The sequence below is a fragment of the Tasmannia lanceolata genome, unplaced genomic scaffold (assembly GCF_043159265.1).
Source record: "Tasmannia lanceolata isolate RefF3 unplaced genomic scaffold, GAP_Taslan_0.1 ptg000003l, whole genome shotgun sequence".
Lineage (NCBI taxonomy): Eukaryota > Viridiplantae > Streptophyta > Magnoliopsida > Canellales > Winteraceae > Tasmannia > Tasmannia lanceolata.
The window spans coordinates 11,684,540-11,707,676 of record NW_027518680.1 but is presented as its reverse complement, the minus strand read 5'-3'; the positions used below and the strand labels follow the sequence as shown (position 1 = coordinate 11,707,676).

At 39.3% G+C, this 23,137-nt stretch overlaps 2 protein-coding genes across 2 annotated transcripts in view; both read left to right on the top strand.

Annotated features, from left to right (window-relative positions):
• DWA1 (DWD (DDB1-binding WD40 protein) hypersensitive to ABA 1) overlaps positions 1-5,933 on the top strand; it is a 59,031-nt gene extending 53,098 nt beyond the window's left edge. Inside the window, exons 12-13 of the mRNA XM_077360504.1 lie at positions 2,051-2,167; positions 5,655-5,933. Of these exons, the coding sequence (XP_077216619.1) occupies positions 2,051-2,167; positions 5,655-5,735 (198 nt within the window). The 3' untranslated portion in view covers positions 5,736-5,933. The remainder of the gene's footprint in view (positions 1-2,050; positions 2,168-5,654) is intronic.
• Positions 5,934-19,520: 13,587 nt separating this feature from the next.
• LOC143851152 (ELF3-like protein 2) overlaps positions 19,521-23,137 on the top strand; it is a 28,308-nt gene continuing 24,691 nt past the window's right edge. Inside the window, exons 1-2 of the mRNA XM_077360496.1 lie at positions 19,521-19,996; positions 21,332-22,242. Coding sequence (XP_077216611.1) covers positions 19,775-19,996; positions 21,332-22,242 — 1,133 coding nt within the window. The 5' untranslated portion in view covers positions 19,521-19,774. The remainder of the gene's footprint in view (positions 19,997-21,331; positions 22,243-23,137) is intronic.

Below are 23,137 nucleotides of genomic sequence, written 5' to 3'. Positions count from 1 at the left end.
TTTTTTATTCATTCACTTATCAAGTTGCATGCTACAATAGTTCTAATTGAATGAATGGTAAAATAATTAGGATAATGATAATATGTTATGCTATGCTGATATACTGGGTTTGTTACTTGCATGGTGTGATTCCCCGGAATGTTTGTCGTTCAGGATGAGATTCACATTATGTGTGCAGTGTTGATTAGTTGCCTTAGGGGATTAATGATGTGTTGAGTTCAAGTGAGCCGGGTTTGTTAGGGCATCAAGTATGGTTTATAATATGTTATGCAATGTTGATAGGCTAGGTTTGTTACTTGCATGGCCTGACTGCCCTGAATGTTCGTCGTTCAGAATGAGATTTGCATTATGCGTGCAGTGTTGATTAGTCACCTTAGTGATTAGGGATGTTTTGAGCTCAAGTGAGCCAGGTATGTTAGGACATCAAGTATGGTATATTCAGTTGTTCCTTGTCCAACGATTACTTGTTCCATGCAATTACTTGTTCCTTGTCCAGGGATTACTTGTCCACGATACTTAATGACACACATGCTCGAGACCATTTCAATGGGTTTTAGGATATATCTTTATTCTTGTAACTATTCGAGTAGGTGGCCAAGTGTCCTCAACAACGCTTCTTTATTTTGTCAGGACAAGGTTTAGTATACACGATAAATGATTTGCATATAAATCACCTTTTTTTTTTTTTTTGAAAATTGACAAATATATTCATACTAGCAAAATTTACAATGGGGACCAATAGTCCCGTCAGATTTACACAGTATGAATTACCCATGAGCATTCTCTTTGGCCCAAAAGAAAACCCATTACCCTTACATTACCCAATAGCCCTAAATGTATCGAATAAAAAAAAAGCCATATTGTGGGGGCCTCCAAGTCGAGATCATGACCTGCCATGTCACACAGACTTCTCCACCACATTCCGAATCTGATTTTCAAAAATCCTGCTCAAAAGCCCATAGCTATCATGCGCCCTCACCGTGTATAGCCAACCACCGAACAACATCGTCGGAACTTCGGCGACCTCCACCTCGCACCACCACCAATCACCGCGGTCACCTCCTCCAGTCTCACCTCCGTTTCCTCCACAAAAATCATCTCCGCCGGGGGAGTCTCAGCCATCACCACCTTCATCAAGATCCTGCAACCTCCTTTGCCACTGGCCACCATGCCCATCCTCAAGCCATCACCCATGATCTTGATTCCGGAAACCACAGCTTCCTATCGCCAAACCCATCAGCCCTATTGCTAACCGGCAATCCACAGCCTCCCAGATCCTCCACGGCCTCCAAATCCGGTAATCCACTGCCTGAAAAAAATAAGATCTCTCCGCCTATAGCCGGCCTTCCACGGCTCCGAATCCAGCAACCCACGGCCATTCACAACCTCTGACAACCTCCGCATTTTTCCTTGGCTCTAGATCCTGCTTCTCGGCCTCCACGGCTCCAGATCTAGCCTCCACGGCCCCAGATCTAGCCACCACGGAAAAGCCATACTCCAGATCTGGCCTCCACGGTTCCAGGTCTGGCCTCCACGACTCATCTTTTGCCAGCAATGGGGAGAGGCAAGAAAGAAAGGGCGAGACTCAAAAAATAAAGAGGGAGAGAGGGAGATAAGAGAGAGCTAGCAATGGGGAGAGACAAGAAAGAGAGGGCGAGGCTCAAAAAACAGAGGAAGAGCAGACGAGAGAGAGAGAGAGAGAGAGAGAGAGAGAGAGAGAGAGAGAGAGAGAGAGAGAGAGAGAGCCTCCCTCCCTAGGGCTTTCGTCGACCTAGGGAGGGAGCTTTGCAGATCGCCTTTTTTTACATATAAATCACCTCTTGAATCCATTTTGAAGTCTGAAATGTTTTTAGAAAATATAATTGGAATAAGCAGCGGCCATTATTTTGGGGAATCATCTCCAAATCACGGTATATTTTTCTTAAAATTCAGGACCGACTCCAGATCACAATATATGTTTTCTTAAAATTCAGGATCTACTGAAGTGTGTAATAATAAAACTAAATTGTTTTGATCATGTTCTAAGCATGCGTTTTAAACTTTTATTCAGATTCTAGCTGTTGGAGCGGAACCCGTGCTAAGGCGTTTCAACATTAATGGGATGGTTCTATCACAAATACAATGTGCTCCTCAATCAGCATTTTCTGTCTCCCTACATCCATCTGGTGTATGTTCTCTTTCCATCTTCTTTTGGTTGCCAAGCATTTTATTATAATTTGGTAAAAAATCTGAATCTATGCCATAAATGAATTATGGAAGGATAAGAAAGTACTCTCTCTCTCTCTCTCTCTCTCTCATATATATATATAGGGAAAAGGTTTCTGTATATATGTGTGTGCGTGCGCGCTTATCTGCGCTCGAGTGCTGGAAACATGCGTGGTGCCACATTGTTGGGGGGGGATCCTAAGCATTCATTTGAAAGCCCCCATCATGGATGGGGTGTGTACCAAAAATCAGCTTCATTGGATCACCATAGGGTCTCCATTTGTAGGGTTCAAAATGGACAGATACTGTTTGTCCACTAATCTGCCCATTTTTCCACCCCACAAATGGACACCCTATGGTGATCCAATGGAGCTGATTTTTGGCGGACACCCTATTCATGCAAGGGTCCCACAAATAAATGCTTTGGATCCCTCCAACAATGTGGCCCCACCCATTTTTTGCACTCGAGCGCAAGAACCCTTTACTCTATATATATATATATATATATATATATATATATATGGGAATTGCTAGCTTCCATTGCAAAAGGCATTTCGCGACCGGTCTATCGCACTTCAGACCAGCCACCTCGTGAATGAAGACAACAGCTTTTGTCTCCATTCACGAGGTGGCTGGTCTGACGTGCGACAGACCAGCCGCAAAAAGTCTTTTGCGATGGAAGCTAGCAATTCAAATATATATACATATAGAGTAAAGGGTTCCTGCACACGGTGCAGAAACAGGGTGGGGGCCCACATGTTTTGGGGGTCCAAAGCATTCACTTCGAAGGCCCTTCCATGGATAGGGTGTGGCCCAAAAATCAGCCCAATTGGATCATCCTAACGCTGCCGTTTGTGGAGGGGAAAAATGGGCAGAAACATGGACATACAATGTCTGTTCATTCCTCCCCCCTCCCCCCACCTTTGATTGGGTTAGGATGATCCAATGTGGATGATTTTTGGGCCACACCTTATCCATGGAAGGGCCTTGCAAGTGAATGGTTTTGATCCCCACAAAAATGTGGCCCCCACCCTGTTTCTGCACTCGTGTGCAGGTAACTTAAGTGCACGCATTTGTAGGAACTTACGTGTAGATAACTTACGTGCACACATGTGCAGGTAACTTACGTGCACACACACACACACACACACACACATATATATATATATATATATATATATATATGAGAAAAGAGTTCCTACACACTAGTGTAGACAACTTATCTACACGCTAGCTTAAAATACAGTGAGGGCCGCATTGTTTGGGGGATCCAAAGCATTCATTTGATGGGCCCTCACATAGATAGGGTGTGCCCAAAAAATCAGCTCCGTAGGATCATCCACAAATTGTAGAGTTGGGATGATCTTGTGGAGCTGATTTTTTGGGCACACCCTATCTATGTGAGGGCCCATCCCCAATGAATGCTTTGGATCAACCAAACAATGTGGCCCCCTCTGTATTTTAAGCGTAGGGTGTAGATAAGCTATCTCCACTAGGGTGTAGGAACTCTTCTCTCTCTCTCTCTCTCTCTCTCTCTCTATATATATATATATATATATATATATATATATATATATATATATATATATATATGTGTGTGTGTGTGTGTGTGTGTGTGTGTGGTTGGTTTTTGACAATTTTTTTATGTTGATAGATGCTCCAATAACAACATAATATTTAAGTTTCATGTGCTGATAATTTAATGCTCATGTCTATATACATAAAATAGCTTGCTCTGATGATCTCTTAGTAGTCCAAGCTGCTCTTTTCTATCAATTTCTGATAAAATCTCTTGATATACATATTAATGATCATGTTTACCTTTTGTTCTTTTTCTATTGATTTCTGATAGTATCTCTCACTATGCTTTTATTTCCATTGATTGTGATAGATGTAAGTTGAAATGTTGAAATAGCCTTACCATTCAAAAAGATGTTGAAGTAACCTAAACTTCTGCATTATAGTTTGAGTTTAATCGATGCATTATCTGGCTATCTATTTGCTTTGGTGCCTAGTAGGACACCTATTATGATAAGCTTTTTTTTGAGTAAGGCATTTTATATAAAACCAGAACCGAGATGGTCCTGAAGATAAGCTGCCACTATTAAATTAATTATGTTGTCATTTTAATTATTTAGTGTATTAATTAGAGCACCCTATATCTCTTTTGACGATTCACGAACCACGACCAGAACTCCCTATATCTTTATTGGAAATTTTTGTTTGTGCTTAGTCTGATTCTGATCGTAGATTCTGTCTTGAACAGCTGTGATGTGTATCAATATCAAAGATTTGGTTGAAGTTATTGGTGCCCCTGGTTTGAATGAGGGGAATTATTAGTTGGAAACTAAAATTACATTTAAGTACAATGATCAAACACAACTAGCCAGGGTGCACACTGAGAACCAGGCCTCAAGGTGCCATTTCTTATTTGAAGTTTTATGTGCACACCTGCTTTCATGGCCTTGTGAAAATTTGTTGTTGCATATGCTTGGTTTATTATCATGTCAACATTGGAGACATTGTATATATTCTAGTATATGCTTGGTTTATTGTATAATTTAATATTTTTTTTAAAAGTGTATAATTTAAATTTGATGTTGTGTTTAATCAATTTATCAAGTTTGTTGCCGTCACCGTCTCTAACACATTATATCCATGTCTGACCGATAGACATCTAATCTTGGGCATACAATGGTTCATCAAGAGGAGACCAGGGAACATCTGAATTAATCTCTGCTGACGTAATTGCAGCATATATATATATATATATATATATATATATATAGAGAGAGAGAGAGAGAGAGAGAGAGTAAACAGTTCTTGCGCTCAAGCTCAGATAGCTTATCTGCGCTTGAGTGCAGGAAACAAGGTGGGCTCACATTTTCATTGGATCATCTTAGGGTGTCTATTTGTGGGTGAGAAAATGGAAAGATACTGTTTGTCCACAAATCTGCCCATTTTTTCACCCCACAGATAGAAGGGTTAGGTTGATCCAATGTAGCTGATTTTTGGTACACACCCCATACATGATGGGGCCTTTCAAATGAATGCTTAGGATCACCCAAAAATGTGGGCCCACCATGTTTCCTGCACTCGAGCGCATATAAGCTTATCTGAGCTCCAGCACAGGAACTGTTTCCTCATATATTATATATGTATATATGTTTGGGACAAAGGTTGAGTTGAGTTGAGTTTATGTATATATAGGCATATAGCCCTTGCCGTACATTATGTTTGTTCTTCATAGCTCTTTTTTCTTTTTTTCTTTTTTTGAAATAGCTTTCTTTTTCTTTTTAAAATTGATTTTATCTACGGTTTGACACTAACAACTGAATTGCTCCGGTTTGCTGCTTCTGTCATTGAATGGTTGGTAGTGAAACATACTCCTTAATGCCTTTGATTAAATACATTGATATGAAAGATTGTTTTGTTTTTTCGCCTTTCAGGTCACAGCGGTTGGAGGGTATGGAGGACTAGTGGATATTATATCAGACTTTGGGAGCCATTTATGCACATTTCGTTGCTGAGCTAATGACTCCATTTCATGAACTTTGTCTTCTCAAGCAGCAAATTGTGTATCGAAATATATTTATGCAAACTACTAATGCAAAGTGTGGGTTGGGCTTAATATTATGCACTCTAGAGGGTTAGCCTTAAATTAGTATTCACTTCATAATACACATTCTAAATTTATACTATGATAATTTTATTTGTATTTTAAACCATTTTACTTTATTTATTTTGTAATTTATATTGTTAATTAGAATTACATTTGTTTAAGGTTAATTTAGAGTGCATTTTAAGATTAATGTTAATCATTTATCTTGAGAAATGATTGGGCAAGCCAGGGTTTGTTTTATCCTTGGATAGGCTATCCTCCGTTCATGTCTAGAACAGCCCGTGTTGGGTATAACTTGTTCAAAAAAGGTGCCAATTCCAGGGGTTTATTTAGGATAGAATTATTTATGGTACCCAATCCCACGAACAGCTTATCCTAGGATTTTTTTAAAAAAAAACTTCATCAAAATATCTGTCGAATCTCAATGGATGATTTTGTGATCTTTTTTAACCATCGGATCACTTTTAATGAGTCTCCTTCCACGACTGAGGAATCCTATGATAAGTGATCCACTAGCTTAATACCTTGGTAGACCGTTTGAACTGTTGCTTCCAAGGCGTCTGTTACTCCAATGGGACCAGCATAGACCCATATAACCTCCCCAAGGCCATTTCTCAAAACTCTTTCGATGCCCGCCGGATGTGGATTTCCTAAAATAGAACCATCAAAGTTCAGTTTAAGGAACTCGGAGGAGGCTCCCATTCTTGAACTACCTTTTGCTTAGATTCTACATTGGAACACACTTCTCTCCAACCTTCTCAAGGATCATAAGCCGATACAAATATGAAGCAGGAAAGGATCGTAACCCATGAAATTGTTAGAGCCAGTATATCGTTGGAGAGAAATGATGGATTTTTTTGTTGCAACCATTTAGGAAAAAATGATGGATTTTTTGACACCCCATTGAAAACTCGTGCGTTCCTTTCTTTCCATAGAACACGCAAGGTTGCTACAAAGGACATGTTCCAAAGAATTCTTCCTTTTTTCTTCCATAGAACGTGAGATCATGCTTTGAAAAGATCCATGAGATTAGATGGGAACACCCATTCTATCCCGAACCTGCATAATAGCTTGCCCCAAACGGCCCTAGCGGTTTTGCAATGTATAAACAAGTGATCGACTGATTCCTGTCCTCTATACATAATGAACAATGGTCTACTACAAGAATCTTTATCTCTCTCAAGAAGTCCACCGTTTTGATTCTATACAGCAAAGCCGTCCAAGAGAAAATGCTCGCTCTAGGAGAGGCCTGGAATGTCTACAGTCTAACTACCTTGGAGGATGCAGGACAAACCACTAGATTTTGGTAAAATGATTTGACAGAGAATTCGCCTGAAGAATCCCAAATCCATACCCTTTTGTATGATCCAATCTGACTAATATAAACATCTGTCAACAATTGCAACAAGCCGGCAACAGATGCAAATCCTCTTTCAAAAAAATTCCTACGAAACATAGGCTTCTACACCACACTCCCATTTTCTCTTCCCATGTTCTCTTTCACAAAACTATTCTTGGGCAAAGCTATTGCAAATAAAGTCAACAGTACCTGGAGTGAATTATCAAAACACCATATATCAAGCCAAAAACCGAATTCTATCCCCGGAATATACTCAACCTAATGCTTTGGATGAATTGGGGATTGTATCTCAAAATATCCTTCCAAATTGTCAAACCCAGAGCTTTAAATTTATCTTCCGATTGCCAATGACCCGGCCCAGTACCAAATTTGCACCTAATAACTCTAACCCAGAGATGATCCTCTTCTTCACCGAATCTCCAAAGCCATTTTCCTAACAAAATCTCTTATAGACTTTTTTGATTCCCAAACCCTCCATTCCTAACAGGCCTGCACACCTCTTCCCAAACAAAACACACAAGAAAAGAAAGAAATCTCCTCTGAATTTGTTCAATTTAGTTAGCCATACTGATGGGGCATCTGAACATTGACATTTGATAGATGAGAATATTAACTTAGGACTCCTTTCCCATGGAAAACAGCCCCATGGATCTCTTGGATTTGACAGAGAACACTATCCTAGGATATCTATTCCCATGGAAAACCGCCAAATTGATGTAGACAGTGGGACCCTCTTTTCTGTCGCTTGGGTTTCACATAGATTGTCAATAATTGCCTTTTGATTAGACAATCCTAAACGTGGTGTCTGCAAATGGTAAAAGTTGATAAAAGTTTTTATATTCTTTTAACCATCCATTTGGGTTGTCAGATGTTTAGGATCCCTCTGTTGGATCTGATATTTGAACAATGATCCACACAATGGACGGTCCATATCGAGCCTCAAACAATCTACATTGCTGAATAGGTCGTGATGATTCATGCAAATCCAACGGTTTAGATTGCACCCAGATCATAAATGATAGAACCACATTAGGGAATATATCAGTGAGGCAAATGTGCGGAAATTTTGAAAAATGTTTGAGAAGAGTTTGGTGAAATTAAGAAAACAAACATTTTCTTCTTACTTGTTGCTCATGTACTCGTGCATTTGTTTGCTGGATTACATGTGTGTTTGAGTTCAGTTTTCATTCTGAATTTCTCGCGATAATTTTTTGTTAATATATGAGAAAAGGTTGAATTATTCGTCAATTTCACAGTTTTAATTTGGTAAGTAAACGTGTTTGGCAGATTAAGATGTGATTTCAGTTTTCGCGTTCTGAATTTCTCGCTATATTTCCGGATAATATATGAGAAAAAGATGAATTATTTCCATAGGTTGATCCTAACCCTCTATAGATCGGAGGGTTAGGATCAACCTATGGAAATATTTTTTGGGGCAACACCTATTTAGGCTGTGGCCCATCTAATGGACGGTTTGGATCATCCTATGGTGCGGGCCACATTTCCCTTTTTTTAACCAATACCGTATTAAATTCGAATTTTTCTAGTCCCGTTGTTTTTTTCCGGCCGATTTGCTAACTATTGTCACAACATAGGGTTTCGTCTTTATTTTCCAAACAAATTCCTGTTTTGCTAGCCGGCCATCATAATGGTCTCGCACCCAAGTAAAAGTCCAAATCTTCCATTCCAACTTATTCTCCTCATACTTTCCCGCCGATTTAGCTGTAAGGAGACAGGGTAAAAAATCTTCATAAGTAAATGGTTAATGATAAAGAAGAAAGTGTTCTTGAGCTATAGCTCAAAAACACATGTGGCCCCACATTTTTTTGGGGATCCAAAGCATTCATTTGGAAGGCCCTTCATAGGGTGTGTACCAAAAATCAGCCCCATAGGATCATCCTAACCCTGCCATTTGTGGAGGGAAAAAATGGGCAAAAACATGGGCACACATTGTTTGTCCATTTCCCCCTCCACCTTTGATTGGGTTAGGTTGATCAAACATGGCTGATTTTTCGTACACACCCTATCTGTGGAAGGGCCTTCCAAATGAATGTTTTGGATCCAAAAAAATGTGGGGCCACATGTGTTTTTGAGCTATAGCTCAGATAAGCTTATCTGAGCTAGCTATGGCTCAACTATAGCTTAGGAACGCTTTCCTCAATGATAAAACTGTTATTTTTTATATTTCTTTGGCTTAAGGGTTTTTTAAACCATCATAAGCTTGGCCTATTGTCCCTAGTCCCACTGTTAATGGATTGTGTAAAAGAAAAATGATTTCCTCGAGGCCCTATTTGAAATACCACCGTCATGACACACTGAATTTTATGTAATTCCGTCATGATGACTATGTTCACGGGTGAATTACTATTTTCCATACAAAAAAAGGGAAATGATATCAGCACTCCAGTGCTAAAATAACATGCAAGAAGTATGTTGTCGTTTAGTATTTAAGGAGCTTGAAAGAGCTTTTTGAGAAATGTAATATCCCTCTGACAGCCCTTTAAATACTAAGGGGCCGTTCGGATACGTGGATTTTAGAATCCAGGTTTTTAGCTTGAAAGCAGTGTAAAGGAGGTTTATGATCAAGCTGTTGTATGCTGTCCGTTTCTTGGATTTTAAGTGAGAAATTCAGGTTTTAAAAATCTCCCCCACATCCATCATAAGATTTCTAAAACCTGAAAATAAGGGAGGATCTGCTAATCTCTTGCTGACGGAAAGAAGAGCGAGAAGTTAAAAACGAGTAAAAAACGACGGCCGGTCCGCTTCTTCTCTTGTTTCTTAGCTACAATTTTGAAGAAATCCGGGATTCTAAAATCCGCGTATCCAAAGGACTCCTGAGAGAAAAGACGCTTTCGCGCATCTTATTAAAACGGTGGAGTGTTGATATCATTTCCAATAAAAAAAAAACAATAAATCAGAATTACTATGGGATTAATATGGAAGGCAGAATCCAAGCAACAACCCTCGTCCTAGTCCTAGTCCTCTCTTACGTCCTACTCCTCCCTTTGTTTCTTATATAAAAAACAGGAAGCGAATGTGAGAGACAGTACCAACAGTGGTTAAATTAGTATGGGCCCACTCCACTATAAAAAAAAAGACAAAGGAATCCAAGAGACAGTGACACCTTTTGCCTCGTATGTATATGACTATATGAGACGGAGTACAACTGGTTATAGTCCTGTATTTTTCAAAGGGTTTTGTGGTGCAGTATTTAAAGGTCTGTCAGAGGAATATTACGGTTCTCAAAAAGCTCTTAAAGCCTTTAAATACTACACGACAAACATGTGGAGCTCATGTTTATCAAAACATTGGAGGGCCAAAATCATTTCCCCTTTCAAAAAGTACTTTTTGAAAAATAGGAGACTATGAAGGCTTGCACCATATAAAGGAAAACTTGAAAAACACTATTGCTCTAAGAGAATAATGTTCATGCGCAGCTGCTTCAAAAACTCATGTGGCTCACATTTTTAGGGTGATCCAAAGCATTCATTTGAAGGCCCTTACATGTATAGGGTGTTTACCAAAAATCAGCCCCATAGGACCGTCTTAACCCAATCAAAGGTGGAGGGAAAAATGGACAGACACTGTTTCTGACCATTTTTTCCCTCCACAAATGGCAGGGTTAGGATGATCCTAAAAGTCTATAGCTCAAAAACAGATTTTAGCAGATTTTATCTGCTAAAATCTGCAGTTGCCTTCTTTTCTTGGCTGATTTGGGTGGTGTCCGTCACAGCTGAGGGCGTTGATGAAGGGCTTAAAACGTATATTCTTTTCTCACTCTACTTTCTCATCAATAAGGAAGGTGACAAATCTGTTGTGCTGGAGAAAAGTTGACAAATCTGTTGTGCTGGAGAAAAGTGTTCCTGAGATTTTATAATGTCATTTGCATAAGAGGAAAGTGTTCCTGAGATAAGCTTATCTGAGCTATAGCTCAAAAACAGATTTTAGCAGATTTTATCTTATTCATTTAATTTATTTGAAGTGGCTGTTCTCGCCACGAAATGGCTTTCGCGAAATTGTCTAGCAAATCCCTTCTACATTTTGTTACACTTTTCCTATTTAGTACTTAAAGCATTTTGAGAAGAGTAATGGTAGTGAGTCCGAGAGCACGACCGAGCAGAGGACCAAATAAATAGCTTCTTGCCACAACATCACAAGTAACATAAGGCAGCCCTTACGTTTAGGAAAATCAACAAGAGTTTAATATTTGTTTTTGCACATGTGGCACTTTATCATTGCTGGGCTCTCCCATTGGTCGAATCTCCATATCATTTCCTTTTGAGAATTATAGCAGCCCTCAAAATCAAATTAGAAAAGTGTTTCAGATTTGAGTGTCATTATTGAGATGAAAGTGTGAATTTATCAATTCCGATACTAAAATTAATGATTGGTTAATTTTGTTATGTAATTGTTTGCTTTGTTGTAGGTGGTCTCTCATAGCAGGGGGATGACCAGGGAGAACAGATAATGAAATCAAGAACTACTGGAACACAAATTTGGCAAGGAAAGTTGTCTCTCAGTCTCTAAAACCAAAACCCAAAAGCAAACCAAAGGAGAAGAAGAAGAAGCGGCCAGCGATGGTGACACCAATGCCACCTTCAAATTCTGAAAGCAAACTGGTTCAAACCAAAACACTGAAACCCACTAAAGCTTTTGTTCAATCACTACAAAAACAGATAATCTCATGCTCGTCACACCAATGATGAATCTCTAAATTCAATTACCCAAAAACAAATGTTGCCTCAAACCCATGAAATTGTTCCAGAAAACAACTCTTTTGATAATTTGATTATGGATTTCAATATGGGAGATATGTTCATCGAGTGTCTTCCAGACTCGAATTTCATTGAGCTATGTGACAGTGAGAACTGTTACTCGTTGCCGTCTTCCGATCCATTCGTCTTGCTTTGTGATGGGGAAATGGTCAAAGATGAATGGGCAGAGAAGGATTTCTTGCACCCTAGTGTTGCTTCGGAGTTCCAGACTCTGTGTTCTTGATTGAGAAAGAAAATTTCTCCATTAGAATATGTAGTACAAATCTTGTTCAAGATTGTAATCAATCAGATGTAAGATTCCTCTTGTAATGTCGAATATTATTTAAGTGTAAATGATTAAATAACACAACTCCAACAGCTCAATTAAGCTTTCGGAGTAACTGTTTGTTTCACCTCTTGTAATGTCGAATATTATTTAAGTGTAAATGATTAAATAACACAACTCCAACAGCTTAATTAAGCACGGCAGGTCATGGGTTCTGATTCTGAATGTAACAAGTCATTAGTAATAAAAATCCACTTGTACAGCCAACCCAAAAAGAGGAGCCACATTTGCCACGTGTACAAGCAATAAAAAAAAAGGAGGGCCACATGTGAGGAGTATTGAAGTATAATGGATTAAATAACACAACTCTAACAGCTTAAGGCCTTGTTCATTTAAGATTATGATAAACAGGGCCTAAGCTTTTCACTTTTTGTAGGGAATTTAACCGGGTAAAACAAACCCCTAAAAGCTGGAAGGGTGCTCATTCCCTTATAACCCATCCCCATCCATTTCACTTATCCGATGTGGGACTATTTACTTTTGCATGGAACCCAACAATCCTTAAAAGTTAATGGTAACAGCCATCTTTAACTTTTATGCTTTTGGAGATTGTCTTCTCCTGTACAGTAATAATAGTAATATGGTAGTTGCTAGGGACCACAGCAAGTGGCATTTCGCGCACCAGCTGTTGCATGAGAGCAGCCACATGGTCTCACCTTTGTCTTATTCATTTAATTCATCCTATGTTTATTCATTTAATTCATCCTATGTGGCGGCTTTCTCATGCAACAGCCAGCCTTTTGCGATGGTCCCTTAGCAAATAGATGATGTATAAGATGAGTACAAAAAACTAACGGAAAAAGGACGCAAGGAGAAAAAAATCCACGGAGCCCTGACACTTTGTTCTGCTATATAGTAATAGTTCTGCAATATAGTTATAGATAGATGATATATAAGATGAGGGATAAAAACTAGGGTGATGATAAATTCACACCCGCTTTAGGATGATTCACTCCTCTGTAACGTGAATTGACATTAAAAAGAGCTTTTCAACACTTTTTTTTAACGTCAATTCACCTTTAAGGGGTGGGAATTAGTACTAGGGCTGCAACTCGGGTCGGGCGGGTCGGGTTTTGGAGAACCCAACCCTACCCGAGAAATATCTCGGGTTGGGTCGGGTCGGGTTTTTTTTTTTGGAAAACCCACGATTCCCAAACCCGGCCCTACCCATGATAAATCTCAGGTCGGGTCGGGTTTTTTCACGTTGACGCAATTTTTTAAGAAAAATTCTTGTTTGGCAAGGCAACTCAACTCATAGAAGCAGAAATTACACTCATATTACACTTGAATCAAACAATGATGTAATTACACTCACATTACACTTAAATCAAACAATGCTGAATCAAACACTTGAATCAACTCAACTCATAGAAGCGGAAATTACACTCACATACAATAACAGTGGGTGCGGGGGTTCTCACTTTTAACTTTTTACTAACAATAGAAAAAAATGTACATACTATAACTTATGTAACTCGGGTCGGGTCGGGTCCGGCCCCTTCAAACCCGGCTCGACCCGAGATTCATGCGGGCTTTTGAATGCTCAACCCGGCTCAACCCGGCTCGACCTGAAACCCATGAAACCCGAACCCAACCCAGGCTATTTTCGGGTCGGGTAAAACCCGGCTCGAGTTGCAGCCCTAGGAATTACCCTCGGGGGTGCAAATTTATCATCTCCCAAAACCTAATGGAGAATTATACGGTAGCCCTGTTCTGACTAGTAAGAAACCCCGTGCATGGCAGGGTAGGGATACAACTCGGGGTGGGTTGGGTTGTGGCCAACCCGACCCGAGGAACCTTTTTTCCAACCCAAACCCGATTTCCAACCCGGGTTGGGAAAAGTCAACCTGAACCCGAACTCAATGCGACCTGAGTTCTTTTCGGGTTGAACCCGACCTGAGTTGCACCCGGGCGACAAATAAAATGAAAAACAGAATCAGCTCTAGATACCATCCAAAATTTATAGCCACAATGTGTCGAATGAACGAACACTAGTCAAATTTTAGGAACTGCTCGGTCGTTTCTAGAATTTAACATGAGCATACCATACCATGTAAAATAAACAATCTTTATAGCATTGGTCTTCAAATTAGTCACTTCGATAAGTAGCTTATTCAAGTACAAAGCAGAATAGAGAGTGCTTCTCATACGCACAGTACTTACCTGGTGTATTTTACTCTTAGGATTAACAATTTGTATGTTCTTGGTGAAATAAGAGAGTGCAACTAAATTCTTGAATGAGTCTGCGCCAAGCAGTATTGACACATATTGCCGATCTTTCTTGAATGTGTTGCTAACAAAAGAACCAAAAACCGTGACCCCAAAAGCGATTTTCTGGTTAAAATTCATTCTCCAGTCTGAGAAAATGCTACAAACATTGCCAAGCTTTCTTGAGATAATGAAAACAAAAGTGGATTCAACTCTCGAGCCTGATTTAATCAGAGTAATGAACTAATAATTTTATTTCTTTATTTCTTTTCAAAGATAATTTCACTAACAGCAAAACCAGAAGAAAGGAGAGATCGAGGTTAACATAAATAGTGCATTATTACCATGAAGTGCAACATGAAAGGAAAAATCTGCAATTATACTGTGCAAATACAACGTTAAATAGTGGGGGAGCTGTATATTCTCAACGTCCTTTTTTTTTTTTGCAACCTAGTCTTTCAATTCTTCTTCAAAGGAACCAGTATTCCCTTGAAGAAGAGTTCATCAAGGGTGATCATGCGATAATTAGTCCCGGGGAATTCGAACCGCGACAAATCCAACAGGTTAACTGCTATGGGCTTTTGCCTACGAAGGAGTGACAGGGCCACAGGGGAATTCGAAGCCCGACAAATCCAACAGGTTAACTGCTATGGGCTTTTGCCTACGAAGGGGTGACAGGGGAATTCGAAGCCCGACAAATCCAACAGGTTAACTGCTATGGGCTTTTGCCTACGAAGGGGTGACATGGTTGGAGAATTTGCTTATCCCAAAAACATCTTCCATTTATAGGAACATTTCATTTATATTCAAAAATATAGAAAGTGTAGTCTCTTCTCCACTTCAGGCCAAATGGAATTATAAAGGGAAGTGATATATCCGCCCCTTTTGATTACTTGGGACAACCAGCAGCAGTGTATCAATGACTGTATCAATGACTGTAAGGGACTGATGTACTTCAAGTCAGAAGTATTTAACGGGACTGATTGCCACATACACTGATGTTGGGTGTCCCAAGTAATCAAACGGGGCGGATATATCACTACCCATTATAAAATGCTTTCAGAGAAAAAGATAATTGTTCGATTCCAAAAGAAGGTTCCAAAAACAGTATACAATTGAAGAAGAAGATATCTTGACAGAGAGTACTTGTTTATTTTCTTCTAGTTTGGAATAGATTGGACGCTTGAATGGGATTTTGATTCAAAATCAAGGACTGATGATGTTGGGTGGGTGTTTTCTGTGCTTATGCAAAGTTTGTAATCGAAGTAATCTCTAAGAAGATATTCGTGTAAAACCCATGACCTGTTTTTCATCTTTCTATGAAGATTTTTCAGTTATAATTTGTTAATGATTTTGCATTTTCAAAATCATGTATATTACATGTTTTAGTGTTTTGGAAAATGTTTTATCAAAAGCGTTTGGGAAAAAGAAAAAGTTTTCTTGGAAATATTTGCTTTTACAAAAGGATGTAGAAGTGTAGTTGAAAAAGATAGTTCCACATCGGATGAGAGAAAAGAAAGATAAGGGCTTATAAAGCACTACATTTTCTAACTCTTGTTGATTGCACATTGGGTTGAACCCATGGTTGGACCCGCGGGACGGTGCAACGCACCGTTCGCACACGCGCACGCGCACGCGCGCGCGCGGCGTGGGCAATGGGCTATAGGGCGCATAGTGGCGCTTTATTGGCGCTTTTTTAGGCGCACTTTGCACTTCGCATGGTTCGCAGGCCCATCAAGCCGAATGGTTCAGTTGGGTTGGGCTTCGGTTCGGGCCTAACGGTCGGCCCAACGGGCCCATGACTCCAACGGTCAAAGGGTGTGATCAAATGGGTTGTGTCCCTTTCCCCAACGGTCATGTGCCAAGGGGGTGCGATCCACACCATAGATGATTGATCTAACGATGACTGGGTTGGAAAGAGGATTTTACTCAAGCCAACAGTCACATCTAGGATCGATCAGGACCGTTCAATATCAATGGGTGCGATCTAACGGTCAGATTTCAAACATTCTGGAAAGGTGCCCTGTAGAGGTGTTTTTCACACTGAAAAGACACCAGATGGTCTATAAAATTGTGCAAACTTCAGTCATTTCAAATAGAAATCGAATTGGCAATTCTGACTGACTTTACACTCTCTTCTACACTCCTACTAAAATCCCCAAGTATTTCTACATACTGTTTTTCTTTTGTTTACTGTTCTAGATACTGTTTTTCTGCAGAAACAGAATCTAGAGATTTCTCTAAGGCTTGAAATTTCGGAAGGGCATTTCGGGTTTGATTCCGCTAGTGCTACGCGTCATCAAACATTAGTAGGGCTTCCCTACTAGGCTTCATTGTATCTTGGAGGCAATTCGCGGATCCCCTTTGCACACTACTAGTGGGGGCGAATCTTGTCTTAAGGAAAGTGATATCACGCCTTGAAGCAACAAGTTTCTGTTTTCTATCATCAACAGTACCCTCAACAAATTTTCCAACATAATTTGTTCTTCATTTGTTCCTAAATTTGAAGTCCGTAACATAAAACAGTATCTAATAAAATTCTTATTAAGGATCTTAAAAGTGAAGAGCCATTCAACATTTGATGGTTTTGAAAGAACATGTTGGCATTAGCTACAAACAACAACTACGTACCTTTAAACCAGAAAGACAGGGCTGACTGTTGAGAATACTCAACAGAACGAAGCAAAAGTACAATTCCTATTTGAAGGGTTGTTTAGATAGAGATTCTAAATGCACCTTGATTCGTTTCCTTAACATTACTCTCGGTAGATATTATGAGCTATATCATTGAGAATTGAAAATGATAATGTTAAATTGCCTATAGACTCCTTGAAAGTTACATATAGCTTCCTATTACTTGATGAATCTAAAACAATCTTAACAAACAAAATGACAATGTAAAAGCTCTCTCCTAAAATAGTATTTAGAAAGAGAGTTATGATTCAAACCTTGTTTACGTTGGATCCGATGACCAACCGAGGCAGGAGCAAGAAATCCAAATCCATGAAATCAGCAACTGGACCATACAACAGTTGCCCTCATAATATTATTCTTCAATATTAACCTTGATATGGGAACAGGGCCTTAGGACTTCTTCACAGATTTCTTTTGGGATTGGGTGATGATGCCAATGCTATCCCCTTAATACATCACATCAGTAAACCTTTTTACTCTATTTCTGGAAATAAATTCATCTCAGTCACCAATCAATCAAAACAAATAAAAAAGAAAATAGAGGCAATCTCAAAACATCAAAATCATGAAATGATGCAAATCATTCTCAGAACCAATCAACCATGCAACTTATACAAACAAATCAAGTTAAAATCCAAGCTTACATTAATAAATTTCACCCCAGGTAAAAAAAAAAAACACACACACACACACACAAAAGCATAGGTAAAAAAGAAAGATCAGAAAAATGTCTTGAATTCACCTGATTAAAAAAAGATAGGTCTTAAAAGTTATTAGAGAAAAAATAATAAAAAACAAAATAAAAAAAAACATTCAAGGGGTTGGTGTGGGTCCAGTAATCTGGAGAGAGAAGGGGACATGCATGGGGATACGGCAGGCATTTGAGAGAAAGTGAATAGAGGGAACAGATGGAAAGAGGCATGGAGAGAGGCTTGACACGTGGCGGGGTAAAGAGAGACGTGGATAGAGACGAAGACGTGGCTAAGGAATAAATGAAGAGAGATAAAGGAGAGGTCAACTCAATTCAATTCAGTACGTAGAATAAGGGTGTTTAAAACCATATAAACAAGGTCTGGAAGGTAAAAACACAAGAGTGAGAGAGTGAAGGAGAAAATTCGGGAGAAAGTAAAATAATTCCCATTTTTCTTGTTGCTGAATAATAATAGTACACAGTAATAGATATCAGTAGCCAGTATTAAAAAGGGTTGATGATTTTCTCAACCCCTTGTTGGAGGGATGCGCCTCCCTTTTAACATGATTTTGACGTCAAAAAGCGTTAAAATTGCCTATATTATTCTCTTAAAAAGTATAATAATATACTTAGAAAGGGTGTAAAGAGAGTAGTTATAAATACACAAGAAAGGGAAGTCCCAGATAAGAAAAGACGGTGAATAATATATCACTCCCTGTTGTGGTCTAGGGTGCAACTTGGGTCAGGTTGGGTCAGATTGGATTGAGGCCAATCCTAGCCCAAAATAAGATGGCATTCCCTCAACCCTAACATGACCCAATCCAAGCCTTGGGTCAAGGATGGTCAACCCTAATCTAATCTAAAATGAAATCAGGTTGTGTTTTCCCAACCCTAATCCAACTTGAAATGAAATTGGGTTGGCTTTCCCCAATCCAACTTAAGGAAATATCAACCCAATCTGAACACTAATCGGATTGAACTCGTCAAGTTCGGGTTGAGCTAGACCTAAGTTGCACTGCTCTTATGGTCTTGAGCGGGTCTGCCTAGGTATGAGACTAGGTGGGACCCATCCTAATATAGGACAAGTTTATAGGGCCTAGCCGACCTCGTTTCATAGGTGTAAATTTGACTTGTAATTCTCTTATTAAGCATCAACATCAATCTAGTTTTTCTTCTTTCATCTGGCACTCCCTACTGACCATAATCTTTAACTATTGTAAGATATGTGTAAGTGGTCTTAGTCGATTGAAAAACAGTCCATGTGATCCTCCGTTTGCCCTTTCACTTTTCCTTAATCCCCTTCCTGCCTATTTGTCTAGTTTTTCTTCTTTTATCTGGCACTCCCTACTGACCATAATCTTTAACTACTGTCAGATATGTGTAAGTGGTCTTAGTCGATTGACAACAGTCCATGTGACCCTCCCTTTTGCCCTTTCACTTTTCCTTAATCCCCTTCCTGCCTATTTGTTTGATCAGAAGAAACCCACTTGGGTCACCCATCCGCTCTCTTTTCCAAGTGGGTCCCACCAACCCCACGATTTTTACACCTTTTGAGCAGATAAAATGTCCCTCTTTTTCCAAGTGGGTCCCACCAACCCCACGATTTTAAAACCTTTTAGCGTATAAAATTCCAAAGCGAACCTAATCTGCTTTCCGAATCTATCTTTTGCAAGCCATCTCTCTCACCGGTACTATGTCGCTAAATATCTGGCCTTCGAATCGATATTTTGTGTGGGTTGTTTTGTAAGAGAAGGGCCGTGCTCGATTTTGTTGTAGAAGGTTGGAATCATGGGTTTTCGTTGTGATTCTGGCTTAAGGATTGCTTTCTCGAAGTGGGTTTTTGTTTTGGGAGAAAGGACGGGTTTTTCTTAATGGGTTTTGTTTTAGGAGAGTGATGATGAAAGGGGGAAGAAATGAGGAGAAAGTAATAACAGGGCCTTTGTTTCCAAGACTTCATGTGAATGATAAAGAGAAAGGAGGGCTTAGGGCTCCTCCAAGAAACAAGATGGCTCTTTATGAACAGTTCAGTATTCCTTCTCAAAGGTTTAATTCTTCAGCCTTGCCTCTTTCCCCACATAAGAGTACCACCTTGGTTCCTTCATCATCCTCTAGCCAGGTCGGTTGGAGAATTATTCTAAAACATTAGGGTTTTTTTTTTTTTTTTTTTTTTGGGTTTTCATGAATTTGAATTAAGGTCTCAAGATTAGTCCATGGGTTTGATTTGATTTTCTACCTAGTGTTGTCAATTATTGTTGCGAACCCAAATCGGTTCTTAACGTGATTGATCTTCTTTGAGGGAAGATCAGCCTCTTTACCCACTTCGAGGTTAGGGTTAGTCCTCTATGTGGAGAAACACAGTTTTGAGTTTGAAATTCTTCATTAATTTTAATTAGACTGCTTACATGCTATTTATAAATAGTAAATAGAAAACCCACTTGATTACTTCGTCTAAAACTCCTACCTAAGCCAATCTAGATAACCCTTATAGCTAAGATTCCTATCCATACCGAAGAACTAGATATAAAATTCAACAAGCTATAAAAAATATAAACTAATTTATTCTTAGGTTCTGTTTGTATGCTTAAGCATTCTTTAGGGAAGGGGGCGGGATTTTGGATGTCATGTAAACCTTGGGAAAACCATGAGCTTTATTCTGTTTGGATGCAAGTTAACCAGGAGAGGGACAGATATAGAGAGAAAAAATTTGAGAGAGAGAGAGGAGGATTACCTATGAAATCCTGTCTTTTTGAGATATTTCATATGGAAAAAGAAGACATGCAATTATTATTCCTTTTTGTTGTCTGGTAATCTGGGCGAGCCTTGGCGCAATGGTAAGGTTGCTTCATTGTGACTTGGTGGTCATGGGTTCGAGTCATGGAAATTGCCTCTCTGCAAAGCAGTGGTAAGGCTGCGTGCATCTAGCCCTCCCCAGACCCTGCAATGGCGAGAGCCTCGTGCACTGGGCTGCCCTTTTGTTGTCTGGTAATCTCTAAGGATTAGGGTGTTACTTTGGCAAACAAGCACACCAAGTAATCCAAAAAGTGCATTTTTTTGCTTAGGGATTGCTTGAGGATCCCTTGCAATTGGCATCCAAACAGAGCTTAAGTAGACCATCTGCCCTCTTTTTAATTGGTGATTTGGAAGAGAGAAACACAGTGTATTGATTTCTTATTATTTAAAGTTGTTTTTTTGAATAATCGATGTCTTTGATTTGCCGCCCATGCTTTTGACTGTTTTTTTGAGGAATGAAGGAATAGTTTGTGTGTTTATACGAGTTTAGAATTGGTATTGGGATGAACCCTCATCAACAATTTGCTGCCCCATGTTGTTTCCAGATTAGGTTTTGTCAATTTCATGCATATATAGATGGCTTCCAAAATTTAAAAGATTTTCCACTTCAATGCTTATGATTTCTGTTGTTCTTAATGGTGATGAGTAATGTGTGATGTAGGGTGTTGGCAATGAACGAAGTGTGTTTTCTTCATTTTACATTCCTCCTTCCACACCTCCTCATTCTGCTGAGAATATTCATTCTCGTTCTTCTGATGGAATGAATTTGAATGCTGCAATGACGACATTCGAGGGGAAATCTGTGAAAAATGCAAGTAATAAAACTACGAATTTTATGGGACTTTTCTCTTCAACTGCTGAGTGCAGTTTATTCCGTCCGTATGACTTTACCAATTCAAAGAATTCAAGTGCAAAGAAATTTAGGGATGAGGATGATTTTCAGGTTCCTACCTTTGTCCAGTCAGGGAAATCTTGTTGTATTAAGGATTCGAACAATACAGACGGGGAAAGACAAACACCCTTTCGTACGGCGTATCAAGCCCAGTCGAACCAACATCAGAACATTCATGGCAAGCCCCTGCAACGACCCAACCCCACAGATCTCAAGTCTAGGGAACATGGAAGAAACCAGGGTGAACAAACACCAAAAGTACCTGTAGCAATTAAAGACCGGACAAGAAAGTCTTTATCCCATCCTTCAACCAGAGAAAATACTACAGAGCCCTCAAAGTATGCAAAGGCATCCTTAAGTCCGGAGCGCCTTCGTAGTTCAGTAAATGAATTCGAGCATTCACAAAATGGAAATATGCTGTCATATGAAAAATCTGGTGCTGGGTTGATGCCAGAAGACAATGTTTGTGATGTTGGCATTTCAGTCGAGCCAAGGGGCTTGAGTGGCAATGGAGTGGCAGAAAATGGCAATATTTTGCAATTGGAAGATGTGCTCAGAAATGATGATATCTTGGGAACCTCCATTGTAGACTCTATATCAGGCTTGGACGTATCTCCCGATGATGATGTTGGCGTAATAGGTCAGAAATGCTTCTGGAAAGCGAGAAGAGCGATTATCAGGTTAGTACCCACGCCATCACTAGCTACTTGCTGCAAATTCGCATGAAATAGCACTAAAACATGCATTGAAGTTGCTTTTGTCATTATCTGACCTGAAACCAAATACTTAAGCATGCTTGTTGTAATGAATTATTGCATAGGGAGGGTTAGTCGCGAGGGATTTAAAGGTCGTGCTGGGATTTAAAAGGTCTATTTTTTTCAGTTTTTTGGTCATGAGGAAAAGACATCTTTGGGGGATTGAGCCTCTAGCTCAATGGTCAAGGCTTTGTTCTTTGACTTAGAGGTCGGGGGCTCAATCCCAGCTTACCTACCAAAAAAATAAAAGACGTCCTCGGTATTGAGGTGTAACCCTAACACCCCTTCTCTCTTCTTATTTCGCCACTTTTATATTTCTGTCTGTTTTGGTAAGGTTTCAGTGATTTGGTGTTGGATATCTTTGTTGAATGATCTGCTGTAACAAAAAATGATTGAAATAACTATATATAATTCGATTCTATAGGTATTTTGGTCTAACGCCACATTATCTTTTTTTATTTTGCTACCTTTATATTTTCTGTAACTGTTTTGGTTAGGTTTTGGTGTTGTTGTTGAAGTTCTTGGTTGAAAGATCTGTGGCAATTTCTTTATTTTTTTTGTTCTTGGATTGATATTAGATTTACAGGCAATGTATCTGTCTTGGTTGTGTTTACTTGAGGTTTGTTTTGAAATCTTGATTTCTAAATGCTCGTTGTTTATGAATGCTCGTTTTAGAAATCTTCGTTTCTGAATGCTAGTAGTTTATTCAATGGTTTTTACATTCTATAAGGGCCCGTTTGGATACCTCATATTTTGTATTTGAATTTGGAAATGAGTTTTGAATACAAAATGAATAGATCTGCCAGCTCATGTTGAGGGA